This window comes from Polypterus senegalus, chromosome 10 (assembly GCF_016835505.1).
Source record: "Polypterus senegalus isolate Bchr_013 chromosome 10, ASM1683550v1, whole genome shotgun sequence".
Taxonomy (NCBI): Eukaryota; Metazoa; Chordata; class Cladistia; order Polypteriformes; family Polypteridae; genus Polypterus; species Polypterus senegalus.
In genome coordinates, this window is record NC_053163.1 from 172,655,112 (window position 1) to 172,669,349 (window position 14,238).

General features: G+C 40.2%; 1 protein-coding gene across 2 annotated transcripts in view; it reads right to left on the bottom strand.

Moving 5' to 3' along the window:
• Positions 1-709: 709 nt before the first annotated feature.
• Positions 710-14,238, bottom strand: part of rad9a (RAD9 checkpoint clamp component A) — a 37,170-nt gene continuing 23,641 nt past the window's right edge. For both annotated transcript variants that reach the window (XM_039767538.1, XM_039767539.1), the window contains 5 exons: positions 7,873-7,979; positions 2,429-2,493; positions 2,081-2,188; positions 1,767-1,998; positions 710-1,680 (listed from right to left, as the gene is read on the bottom strand). In XM_039767538.1, the coding sequence (XP_039623472.1) occupies positions 1,564-1,680; positions 1,767-1,998; positions 2,081-2,188; positions 2,429-2,493; positions 7,873-7,979 (629 nt within the window). In that variant the 3' untranslated portion in view covers positions 710-1,563. The remainder of the gene's footprint in view (positions 1,681-1,766; positions 1,999-2,080; positions 2,189-2,428; positions 2,494-7,872; positions 7,980-14,238) is intronic.

Consider the following 14,238-nt stretch of genomic DNA (forward strand, 5'->3'; position numbering starts at 1 on the left):
AAAGATTGGTTTCTAATGAAGCAATTGGGTTGGAATGAAAACCTGAAGTCACTGCGGCTCTCCCTCCTTACGCAGCTTCCCAAAAAGTATGTGACCATTAGCATTTTGGTTAAGTTGCCTTTTTATCCTGTATAATATTTTGCTAGCAGATATTTCTAAAAAATATAAAATGGTCTCTTCACCTGTGTGCCAGGTGGGTCTTTACAGGCTTTCATTCAGGCTGCACATTTTGCCACCTTCTCTCGTGGAAGAGTATTTCTGCAGCCCAAGATCACCACTTTTTAAATAAAAACAGTGAAAAAGTAATAATTAAAAGGCACATCGTTGCAAATAAGTTTAGATGTTTATCTTGCCTCAGTTAAGATCATAACTTGTTAAAACAAAGATGTGGAAAAGACTACAATAAACCTTCTGGACTTCACTGCTGTATGCGAGTTTCTTCAGCCCCATTGAATTCCCTGAAGATGCTAATTAGCTGCTATTTAAGTATCTGTACATCCTTGCTTGAAAAATCACTGAGCAGTAAGCCATTGGAAGTAGCTTAACATTTTCTGATGCAGAGGTGTCTGTGTTGAGGGCACCCAGTCAATTTACCTCGCTTCCAAATTGAAGGAAGGCCATGAATGAACACCAGCAGCCCCTACACGCTAAAGCTAAAACTGAAAATCAGACTTGAGTGTTTTCCCTCAATAACGCACAGGGTGGCAGGTTTTTTTTTTTAACTAATCTGAAATAATTCAGTAGGAAAGCTGACAGGCATGGCATGAATGGTGAAGATCTGAGCTTTTGGTGTTGGAGAATTTATTACGGAGCAGAAGCAACAGCACAAGTCTTTCATGACATGGCTGCAGACAGTAGACTTTTGAGCAGTAAAGGCGTCCACCAAACAAGAATCTAAAATGTACGGGTGTGGGGCTTGGATATACAACAGCATTTGCTACCTGATCCCCCTGTTTAACAAAATACTGAAAATGAACCATTCATAAAAATCAGTTGTGCCGCTCCCTCAGAAAAAGGCTGCACATTGTGAACTGTAAACTACTGTCTGATTTAAAAGAAATTCTTCCTGAAAAATTTTAATACATTTTTTTTTTAAAACAGATTTTATGTTCATGTCATTTTTCTCTAACCAATATATTAAACGACAATCTTTCTCTTGTGGTATTTTTTTTTTTACCCTGTTTACAATACTTCAGCAACTTCTGTATAACAGACTTTCTAGTAATAAAACCCACATGTGTGAAACAAGTGGTTTCTTGCTTTGTTTATTTTGCCCCTTGGTTATCCTTATTGAAATGGAAAAACAGTATCATATATACTGTCTGTGGTCTCTACCAGTACAGAGACCTGCCACACCATACCAGGTCATCAGATTTGTGGACTTGTCCATGCTAGGTCTAGTCCAAACTGTGATTATTTTAAAACATAATTCACTCCAGAGACCAACACGGAACCCACCATTGTACCTTTCAATGTGCAGGCCCACTGGCTGTAATGACCTCTACCTCATTTGCATTCATGAAGATGCATCTCTTGAGCAAATTGGGTTAAAACAAAAAGTCCTCATTTGGGTGCCTCATCTTCATCGCTGGCTTCAGCTAGTACTTCCTGATTCAGTAATGTCTGGTCAGCTCCCCGAGAGGCGGGAGAGAGGACTGAGCCAAAGAACAGAGAACGAAACTGGAGAGATGAAAAAGAAAAAAAAGGTGGTCACCATCTTCATTCTTTCCATTTGCACAGGTGGCTATAATGCAATATGAACACACCTTCTTTTGGGGAGGGGTTCCTGGTACATCCTCTTCATTCTCAGTGTCACTTCCTGAATTCTCCTGAAAGCAGTCTAAGGCATGATGGGTTCCCCTTTCGGTACTGCAGCTAGGCACGTCAGCTGGCAGCTCCTGTTTCTCTTCCAAAGCAGTAGTTTCCATCTCAATCATGTAAGCGTCAATGTCATCACTGAGAAATGTACTGTTAGTAGTGTCTGCCTGTGGAGGACATCTGTGGAATAAGCAAACATTTAAGAAGCTGGCCATAATCTGATACTAAACCTTTGGCTAATATGGCAATTTTAAAACCTTACCGCTTTTTTGCGCCAGTGTGTTCATGGGGTCTGGTGTCCTCATCTGATAAAGTCGCCAAGACAAAGTTCACTTCAAGGACGGGATCATCAAGGCTGAAAATAACGGGCCTAAAAGAAGACAGAGTTGCAAGAAGGGTCAATGTTGTACTCACAAAATCCTTTTACACCTTTCACACAGAAAAGTGATTTTCAAATTATCCCACTGCTATCGTCCCAATAAGCACCATGGTGGATCAGCAAAGGTTTTCCAAAATACACTATTACTATACAATGCAATACTGCATGTGCTTTTCTGGAACGTATACAAGGAGCAGCAGCAACAACACTGATGACAATGACTTGTCCTACCTGCCAGGGTCATTAAAGTAGATGTTTATAGGCAGTCCAGATGATTCTGCAAAGCTGAGCAGGCCCTGGCAAAATAAAGAGAATATTACACCACGCTTTTCACATTCACAGGTTGAATAGTGACAGTACACTATAGATAAAACACACCACAGAGATTAAATAGTGGGTAAGTAACTTATTTTTTTCTGCTGTACCTGTTGGTTATCTCACATACTTGGCATTCAAATGTCCCAATGTTCCTGCCACATGTGGAATTGATGATGGTGGAATTCTACTTCTATAATATTATGGATTGATTAGAGATTACTTTCCAAATGACAGTTCATAAAAATGGCACTTGTATGCCACTGTTTAAAGTTAATTTTTATTTAAGTTTAATACTCATAGTGGTACTTAATATGACAAATGTGGACAGTGGTGTCCAGAATTAAAACATTCTCTTTGGCGCTTGCATTGTACGTGTCTTCTGGTTTCTGGTAATTACCGTATATACTCACGTTTAAGTTCTCCCGCAGATAAGTCGAGGCTTGATTTTACCATATAATTTCCGGTATTGTATAGTGTTGGTCAAATAAGATGAATTTGGAAGAGTACAAACTGACACTCCTCCCACTGACCCGTGACTTTGGGTCTGCCTGATCTCTTCTTCCTGGCAGGGTTTCTTCCAGTTTGCAGTTGCCTTTGGATTATGTACTGTAGGTAGGACACCATTGTACTCGCCATCGTCAAATGCTTTTATCCTCAAAACTGAACCAGTGACCTCATGACAACTGGAATTGTGAATGACACTTTTTTGCAGTTTCTCTAAATGAAAGGGCTATGCTTCTTAACTGTAATAATAACACTCTGTCTCATTTCATGTAATTGCCTATTTCTTGCCATTATCACTAGAATATTGTCCAAGTAGGACTTCAGAGGGTGTAGTAACACGGTCTCTTCCAACTCAGCTTTAAGACACACAAGAGGGTTTTTAAGTAAGTTGGGACACCCGCAGAAACTGTTTGCTTCAACTTGCAAAGCTTCATTTACTTGAATTGCTGCAGAGCATCTGTAGGTTGTAACCTATTAGTTCTTCCATGAAGAAGGCCCATTTGTAATATTCTGAGATTTTTTACTAACCTAAACTTTAAAAGTAAAACCCTGCCCGTTTACTGCTTACTTTTTCACCATTTTAGGTCATTCATTGCATTTCAACTGATTAAATAAATTTGAAGAAAGACTGGAAAAACTGAGGTGTTCTAATATGTCTGACTGGTAGTGTGTGTGTGTATACCGTATATACTCACAGATAAGTTGGGACTTGATTTTACTGTATGATTTCTGGTGTTTTATAATGTCGGTCGTATAAGTCGAATGCGGAAAACTCACACTGTTGGTCCAAGAGATTATGACACAGCCTTATTTTTCCCCATGTATTGTGCCTATGTGACCACACGGTAATACCCAAACTATTTCTGAAGAGACATTTGCACTGTTTTTTGGATCTCACACCCTCATACACCTTTATCATAAGAGCATCCTTTATCTACGATGGAGTGTTCAGAAGAAAATATGAAGCTGGTTTTATATTAAAAGTCGTTGAAGTGGTGAAAGAAATTGGTAACTGCGCTGCTGCAACAAAATTTGATGTATCTGAGAAGCTGACAACAGATAGTAAAGATAAAAAAATTAAGTGTCCCATTTTTGAATGGGCGTATATTGTAAGTCGGGGTCTAATATGATGTCAGAAGCCCACTCTGCCTAATATTACCACTTTGATCTCACCTTGATCTTCAGATCTAGAATGAAGGCCCACCTGTTTAGTTTTTTTACTGTATTGCTATACCTTAATAGTACCGTGTAAAATGAACAATCACGGGACTTGAAAAGTGTGCCAGCAACAGGACTAACTTGGACAGCTACCTCCTATTTATCATGTGCTGCCTTTTTACCATGTGCCCCTCCTTGCAGTTTTATATTAAAACTCTTAATTTCTTTAGTACATTTTTTACTTTATTGTAATCATTTTGCTCCTGCCCATTACTTAAATGGCAAAGTACTCGACCCTCACTTTTCACCTTGTAGGAGGCCAAATACATAGTACAGCTTTTGGTCCTTTCCCACAACAGAATAAAATGCTGATCTCAATCAAAAAGTGAGCAGCTCCACTAGGCAGAGTTTAATTACATTTATATAGCACTAGCCATGTGCGCCCAACTACGTTGCGCGTGTTAAAGTTGTCTGTAAAGGGCTCCCTGTTTAAATGCTGCTGCCAGTCGTGAACTGAACCCTTTGTGGCACAGCATTATGATTTTTTATAAGGGAAACAAAATTACAAAAGAAAACCCTTGGACATTGATTCGATAGCAATGGCCTACTCAGAATCACTGTCCGAATAGTAATTACTGTATGTGGTGGTGTGGGAGCATTTCTGCTTCTGTCCGTTCACAGTCCGTCTCGTTTTCACGACGCTATCGTTTCCTCTCACGATGTCTTCTCAACCTTTCTCCAATCTCGCAGGTTGCTTTGTGGCAATCCAAAGAGTAAGGCAATATACACGGAGCAATGGTTATAAAGGGGACACATAGGTATCCAGACTCTTTAAAGCATAAATAGGGATCACTTCACTGACATGTGAACAAGCCACGGTACAACTGTGAGATGCGCAGCACTCGCCGGCTACAACGTAACAATAATAATTTCCAGAATATGCTGTTACGTTGTCATTCATTTTACCCACTGTCTTTCTTTCATTCATATGTTATGTAGGCACGAACCTTTTATCTTCGGCAATCTCATTCTCTAACCAGGCCTCAGGAGCTAACCAGCGTAACACTGTCCACCACCCCTTTCATTATTCCGGCACATTGTTGACATCCGTGAGTAACAACAACGTACTAAAAAACTGGAAGGTGGTCTACGCATTCGTGGAATTCGCGGACAAAGATCAAGATCTAAATGAAGATCTCTTTAGTTAATTTAAAGCACAACAATTTGTTTAGTTTGAATGTCTGTGTTTTGAGGTGTGACTGGCGTACTACAGTCTTCAGTAGTATAAGCCTGGAGGAGATTCTTAATGCAATGCCTATGTTTTAGCTGTCTCTCTACTGCCATCTAGTGCTTCTTCTTCTAATTCATTCGCAGAAAAACAAAGATCAAGATCCAAATGAAGGTTATATACAGAGATTTTAATAGCTACTCCACATACTTTAGACACTGAAGAACTTCTTCAACCATCACTCATGCACAGCATCCACCTGAATGCTACAGCGGAATCCATTTTGCAACAGTACACTCATCACACATCAGCTATTATGTGGCGAAAGGGCGAGACAGATAGCCAAGTACAGACAGGGGATGATTAGGGGGCCTGATTGAATGAGGCCATGATTGGGCAATTTAGACCGGTCATTAGAGAACTCTCTTCAAAGGATGCCTGGGAATCCTTTATGACCACAGACAGTCAATCTCATTTGAAGCACGGTGCCAATTTTTACAGTACAGTGTCCCTGTCACTGCACTGGGTCATTAGAATCCATACACAGACCAAAGCGTAAGCACCCCCTGATGGCCTCACCAACACCTCTTCCAGCAGTCTCCTACTGAAGTACTCGGCAGGCCCAAACATGCTTACATGCCCGAGGTACCTCTGGGTCTTGTTCTTACGTTAGGCACCAATCTTTTTTTATATTGCTTTAAAAATGGTTATGGAGACATACAGTGATGTAATTTTTGCCTACAGTTACTCAAATATTTAGTTTGCATTTATCCACACATACAAATTTTTTCAAGGAACTAGGAATGTTAAATGGTATATCAGCTGTGGGACAAATCCTTTTGAGATAAATATCTAGAGACAGACTTTGGATTAAAACTCACAAGAAGGTCAAACTCAAGTTCATCCATATACACAGAGAACTGGCAAAACATTCACAATTAGCCTAATATGGGCTACAACTGACTAAACAACGTGAATATTGATAAAGACTGCAGCACAGTGCAAGTTGTTTGCCTATCAAAGAGCGCTGTCTTGTCTGAATGTATCAAGCCATCTAGCCTTTCAACCAAACTAAGTAACCAAACACATCTTAAGAGCCACAACCATGTTATTCCACGAGAAACACGTCCATGATTCTGTTGTTCCAGAGATCTTATCTTGATGAGGTGCTGCCTTGTACTGCAAAGTAATGCTCCACCCAAATATCTCTCTCTATTATAATATAAAAATCTTGTGTCGAGATGTGATCTTCTTGGAAGACACTTCGATGTTCCGTGAGACAAGGCAGTAAGACAAAAGAACAGCTGCTGTACAGGCTTTTAAATGACCGATGTGCAGTGCGACGAGCAGAACACGCAGCTCAGCAGCAAGACAGCAGCTGATCCGACCGCATCCCCTTAGCATGCGTTCAGAATTTTCACTAAATCTTTAAACTTTGGACCGAGGGATCTCTTTCAGCACACATCTGACCCGTGATTGATCCTGCCTTACTCACCCGCAGTTACACCATGTGTAATTTGTTGTAATCTTCAAGACAGCATTTTCCAGAGGTATTTGATTCAACAATATTTTAGTAAAAAAAAAAAATGCATGTATTTGGAACACCATGAGAATATGACTAGATGTTGATTATGTGACATGAGTAGCATGAGATTTTTGATTCTTTTCTTTGAATTTTTGAAACTGTTTGGTGTGGTCCAACAATGGTCACCATTGGTCCCTGTTATGTTAGAAAATGTGTCATTTCTGCTCTGTTTGTAAAAACAAGATTAATTTTTTTTCTCAGCTACCAGTACACACTACATGAGGTAAGTAACATATACAAAATATTTGACAAGAGTATTCCTTTAACAGTTGTTGTTTTATCAATAAGTTAAATCAGCATTTCAATACAAAATATTATTTTTCTGTTATTAGTAGTATTTTCTCCTTTGCCATCTGCTTGTAAGTGTGCAATTGAGTAAAATCTAACACTTATTTTTCAAGGGGCATCGGTTCCCTACAAAGCAGCAGGTCAAGGCACTTCAAGTAGCGATCAATGCAGCTGCAGGAGTACCGATAAAACTTTCAACTTACCAGTCAGTCTACATTCTCATCTTTGTTTATGACCATGAACTCTGGGCAGTGGCCAAAACAATAAAATCACCAGCTTTTTGGAACTCTTGTAAAAGTGCTGGAAAAAGGGCCGGGGACAGGGTGGCCTGGTCTATGCAGGTCTGCACTTTCTCACCACAACCCTAATCAGAAAAAGTGGATTGAAAGTGAAGGGACTGTAATCTGGTTTACTCTGTAAAAATTCTTGAAATGGTACATGAAAGATAATGGCAGATTAATTGCTCAGGTGCATGAACAAATTTTTCTTGTGTTCTTCTTTTATTAATATATTGTGCTTCCCTTCCTTCCTCGCCCCAACCAGATACCCTGCCACATTTTTGTACAAAATGAAGACAGACCTCCAATTGCATACCCGCAGTTCCTTTAGGCAGAAAGTGATGCTAATGTCTTCTTGTGCTTCAAAATGATCAAATTCATCAGCTGCAATGCTCATCTCAGTCACCATCATTTTAGTTATATCTGTGAGGTATGGGAAGACAGAGAGAGAGAAAGAGAGAAAAGAAAATGGACATTCAGGAAACTGCCTGATTTAATCCAAGTACAAATTCTTAACATATTCGTGGAATTTAATCTTGGGCCCCTTCATAATTTAGCAGGGTTTACACACAAGCTGAATAATCACAATGCTGCCTCATATGGTCTCATGCTATGCATCATGTGCTCCAAAGGAGGGGAAAAAAAAATCAACTCTAAAAATATTGCTTCTGCTCTTTTTTTATCCATTCGTCTGGCTAAGTTTCAAGGCATAAAAAACAAAAAAAAACAGAAAACCACTGATTTTTTAAACTAAAATATATATATATATATATATATATATATATTTGTTCATCCATACTTTTTTCTCTCTAGATGCACTATTTTTTCTGAAATAGTAAGCACTTTACAGAAAAGAAAAAAAAAAAGACAATGATTATATTTTTATATTATGTACATTAAAGAACCATCAGCAACAAATCAAATCAAATAAATAATACACTGAACAATTATTATAAAAGTAAAGTTGAATAAATTGGACTCTGTAGCTGCATGAATAAAAGGTGAAGTACCACTTCCAGTTAGCAGAAACAGCCCAAGCATTGACAGAAATCTACGTTTTATACCTAATACTTGTATGCAAAATTTGGTTGACCTAAGTGAAAGCGTACTCAAGTTATTGCGTTTACACACACACACACACACACACACACACACAGAGACATAATTCCAAAAATTCCGGACTCGGGCAGGTCTAAATCGTCGAGATTCGTCAAAATCTTGACATCAAATCTTTGGACAATTACAATAATTTCCCTATACTTTGGTTTACGAGAAAGTAAAAAGGAAAAGCAAGGTGCCAGTGTCTCCTAAATGAAAAATAAAAGGAACCATTTGAAATGTTAAGTGAGCTTACATGGACAGCTAATAATGATTTAACAGATCATATCTACATAAATAGTCGCGCCCTACTTACAACTATTTTCAAACAAGATCACGGTCATCTAACCTCAGTTGTGTGAATGCTTTCGTCAGACACACTTCCTGCGCTCTCAGCTCTTAAAAATTTGTTCAGGACAATAATTTTATACGTTGTAGATGACATGTCAATGACTAAGCGAAGAAGAAAGAGCATGGACAAACATTCAAAAAAAAAATTTTTATTTATTAGAGAGAAGAAACGATATTCACTCACAGGCAGTTACACATTGCTTTGTCATGATGTAAGTCCAAACATGGAATCAAAATTCAATGCGATCTTCAAGAAACGTTAATACCAAATATTGTATAACTAAAGTTTTAAAGTAAAAGTGAAAATAGTGCATATGTAACAATTCCCATGAAAATAACAATCTCTTTAAAATTGTATATCCGGTAAACCAAACCCGGAGGTGGGCGAGTGAAGCAAGCAGGGGGCAGAGTCCTCTAGTCCAGGGGCTCCCAAACTTTTGGACGTCAAGTACCACCTGAGGTTAAGTGAGTTGTGTTGCGTACCACCTGCACCTTGTTGAAAGGGAGGGAGAGCTGTAAAGGGGGGAAGTTCCGGTCTAAACCGCCCCGAAATCTGAATAAAAGTTAAAGAATTGGAAGAAATTATGCATAAAAAATTAATGAAAAAATTTGTGTATGTACATAAATCGACAAATTCCGCCCAGAAACTAAATCCTGCCTTTGGCCTGTATGTGACGCAGTTATTGAAGACGAAATGGTATCGGCGTTGTGCTTAGATCTAGTGACTACGATGCGATACAGCGGCAGTGCACGTATAACAACAAACACGAGCGGTTTCTGTGAGGCAGAGTTACCGAAGACTAAATAGTGTCGGCGTTGTGCTTTCATCTAGTGACCAAAAGCTTAAACAGTGAAGAAGTTGACTTCCGCGAAACGGAATTATGGTAGCGTTTCAATGAACTAAATACTGATTCGAATAATAGGTTTTATTTATTCAGATGACGAAATTTCATACCACACACAAATTTGGGAATCCACAAATTATTGTATTTAAACAGTTTCATTGGTTTTTGCTCACAACAGGTTTGTCATAAAGGGTTTTGCACAGATAAATTAAATTTCAGGGACCACGATGTGTACCACCTGAAAAGTCTCTGCGTACCACCAGTGGTATGCATACCACAGTTTGGGAACCGCTGACCTAGTCTACATAAATAAAGCTAATGATGTCTGTCTCTAGGTCCGGTCATGACTCTAGAGCCGATTTACATGGTATGTATATTTATCTTGGTTATGGTCACAGTGTAGGTAGCCACGCTGAAGCCAGGCTTATAATATACATGTCTGGAGACAACAAAGGGAGAACTTTGCTTAAAGCTGGATTGGAAAAATTTGATGGCTCGCTGAGCATCGCAGTCGACATCGGGGTGCAGTTGTAGTGCTGCTGCCTTGCTGTAAGGAGACCTGGGTTCATATCCTGGGTCCTCCCTGTTTGGAGTTTGCCTGTTCTCCCTGTGTCTGTGTGCTTTTCCTCTGGGTGTTCTTGTTTTGTCCCACTGTCCATAAACATGAAAGTTAGGTGGGTTGGTGATAATAAATTGGTTCTAGTGTGTGGTTGGAGAGTACGAGTGTGTGTGTGTGTGTGTGTGTGTGTGTTCATCTAGAAATGGATTGGATTGGTTTCTGTCTTGCACCCTATGCTAGCTGGGATTGGCTCCAGCAACCCCCATGACCCCTACAGGATAAAGCAGTTTAGAAAATGACTGATGGCCAAGTGCCACATTTCTAAACCAATCCAATGCCTCATAAAGCCGGAGCTCAACTTAAGGGCAGTAATTTTGAACTGCAAGGAGCAGCAGTGCTCAAATTAACCTGATCCGACAGAAGGCAAGTTTCTGTTTACGATCAACTGTCTGCAGTCAAAAAACTCCTTTAAAAAAATAAAACCCTATTACGACTTATAAATGTGTGTTGCATGTGCAGAAAGCACATTGCATGTTTTAAAAATCAACATAACCGATTTTAAGAATAAAAACCTGATTCAAGGAAAAAATATCTTTCTGTAGCATCAGATTATACATTGGCATTCATTGTTATCAATGGATGAATGGTGAACGTGAATGATATGTTGTTGCAGGTCCTGTGTGTCCGCTCTCTGTTGTTCAGTGTTATATTGATTCCTACACTATCATTGTAGTATTGAACGGATTGACAGCTCTATTCATGAAAATATGAACTGCAAAATATGCATTTGAAGTAAACAGTGTGTCACACTCCGTCAAAAGGACTACCGTTACGACAGCTGATAAGAACGAGCCACAAGAGATGCAGATTTCACCGCGCAAAACACCTGAATCAAAGAATCTACCAGGAGATGGACAGATTCAGCTGCACATTATCCACTTTCTGACTGCACATCTAAACAAATGCCTAAATACATTTAACCCTACTGCCTAATTAGAAATGCAAACATGCCATGCCAGAATAGCTGCAGTGTTTTAACACGTTGTACATCCTGTAACAAAAGGCGCTATATTGGTGCTTGACCTGACAGACAGACGCGGAAGGCACACTGATAAAACAAATGTTTTACTTCAATTTCTTCGCCTGTGGGCAACGCCTTCCTCGTCCCCACAGGCACAACACAGTCCCACAATCAAAAACACAACACCAAATTCTTCCTCTTCTTCTTTCTCAACCACTCCTCTCTATCAAGCTTTGTCTCCCTCCTCCTGACTCTGGCTTCCAAGTGGTGGCTGCTGGCTCCTTTTATAAGGCACCCCCGAAGTGCTCCAGGTGCTTGATTGCCTAGTTCCAGCTGCACTTCCGGGTGTGGTGAAAACGCTGCCCATAAAGGCCCAGCAAGTCCTGCTGCAGCACCTCCTGGCGGCACCTGCGGATCCCAACTGGGCTACACCAAACTCCAACTCCCATGAAGCCCTGCGGGGGTCTGAGGCTCTACTGCAATCCAGTGGGGCTGCCATCTAGCGTCCCGGGGGAGGTATTGAGTAGCCCATGCTTACTTCCCTGAAACATATACTGAAGGGGTGGGGAGGATTTTGCCACAGTTTACAATGGGATGTTCTCAAACATGTATTCTCACTTGACAATCGCTTCTGACCCCAGAGGCTTGAGTACTGTATAGGCTACTATTTTGGCTTGGGGGGGTGGAGGGGGGATTGGGGGCAGCTTCTTTGAGAAATCTTACTAAGTGACACATTATTTTCTTACATTTTGATTCCCAAATTTAGGATGCGTAGAAAAAGATTTTTATAAAAATAATGTATAGATTAAAGGTAGACTTGCTTAAAAGGCAATGTACGCATCACCTTGGTGCTGCCCCCAGGAATGAACTCGCAAACTTTGACAGTTAAACATTTTCACGGAGAGTACACCCGGTCGGATCTAGCCATTCACATACTGGGAAATAGTCAGTAATGTTTTCCTACTTCCATTTCCTTTTTTATTTTAAAATAATATGCCTTCAAGAAAGAGAAGCAGTTTAAATCCAAGATCTGACGATGCCAGAAAAAAGCATCTGATACGGGATTCTGAAAGCCAAGAATAACATAAAAATCGTTTAGCTGGAAACCACTAGAGGAATGCTCAAGAAGGATAGGCAGAAAGCAGGTTCGCCAACCATGTTGCTGAGAAATGTTAGTCAAAATAAATCAGGAATGGGACTAGACTGAAATTTACAGCTCTTTGCAGCCATATAATAGAAGCTGAAATACTGACAGATAACGCAACAGGTATAATCGTTTTCATCTGAGCAATACCTCTTTCTTTAAACATCTGCAATTTTCTATTTTTGTCTGCTTCACTATGACCATAAATCACAATGTCAGACATTGGAAATTGCAGAAACTGATTTAAAGGTTTTTCCTTTTCAAGGCAAAATTATTTCTACATAATCATGGTATATAATAATTTATCACTTCATACTGTGTTCTCAAGTGTAGGTTTTTTTTATTTTTTTATTTTAAGTATCTTACAATTGGGCTGAAGGGTACCGGGGTCCAAAAGTGAAAAAAAATAAAAAAAACAGCGTAAAATCTTTCCAAATATGTCCACTTTAAACCAGCAAAGGTTTTTGAAAAGAAAAAAAAAAACCCAGCCGGGACGCCCAGGACGACCAGAGGATGGCTTGTACCTCCTCCAGACCGCGACGGGGCGACCGCCCTGGTTGTATTGGGGGCCACGGGTAGAGGGCTTGGAAGCCCAACCCTGTAGGGGCCCGTGGCCACCGCCAGGTGGTGCCCTGGTGCCTGAACAACCCTGGACCTCAGCACTTCCGCCACACCAGGAAGTGCTGGGGTGGGAAGAGGAGCAGGGACACCCGAAGGGCTTCTGGGTATGCAGCTGGCACTTCCGCCACACTGGGGCGTGTCTGTGGAGGAATGCCGGGAAGCAGCTGGAGCCCATCCGGGTTCCTATACAAGGGGCTGCCTCCCTTCATTGAGTAGCGGAAGTCGGGTGGAAGAAGGACGGAGCTGGAGAGAGGACTGGAGGCGGCCAGGAGAAAGGCAGTTGGACTGTGAGGCCTGGACTTTGGGGGATCAGTGCTGGAGGCTCTGGGGGTGCACGTAAATATTGTACATAGTGTATATAATAAATATGAGTGTGTTGGGTGAGAAACCGTTGTCCGTCTGTCTGTGTCCGGGTCAAGGTTCACAATATATACACACACACACACACACACACATATCTTCTGTGTTTATGAGGAATCATTATGATAACAAAAGGAAAGTAGAAATAATACATTTTATCTCTGATTCTTGGTACTATTTTCTCAAGATAGGTTTACGTTCCTTGCTTGTTTGTAGTAGTGAAGTTATGACAACCCAACGCCCTTTACATTCTGTGTTATTTTACGCAGCTTATGGAAGGATATTTATGCAGAAGGCCAGAAAGTGCACAAATGAGCTTCACTGTACTTTGTGCACACAACGATAAATATAAACTCAACTGATTATACTGCATTATATTTTTAATAAAAGCCTTAGAATTCTGGAACAGCCAAGCCAACTTTTTTGTGTCGTATCATATGTGCACACATATAATTGAAGAAAAAAAAAAAAAATATGAAAAAGTGTGCGACAGAGCAGACTAAACTGCAACTGACCAATTATTTATTTTTTAATGCACAATGAGTCACAGTTGTTCAGGATAGGGTAAGAAAAAAGCTGAGTGCAATGTTTTTGAGTGAATTAATTCGCTGACACAAATCAACCTGTAAATACACGGAGAGAACATACAAACTCCTTATAGAACATGGCACTGTGAGGCAGGA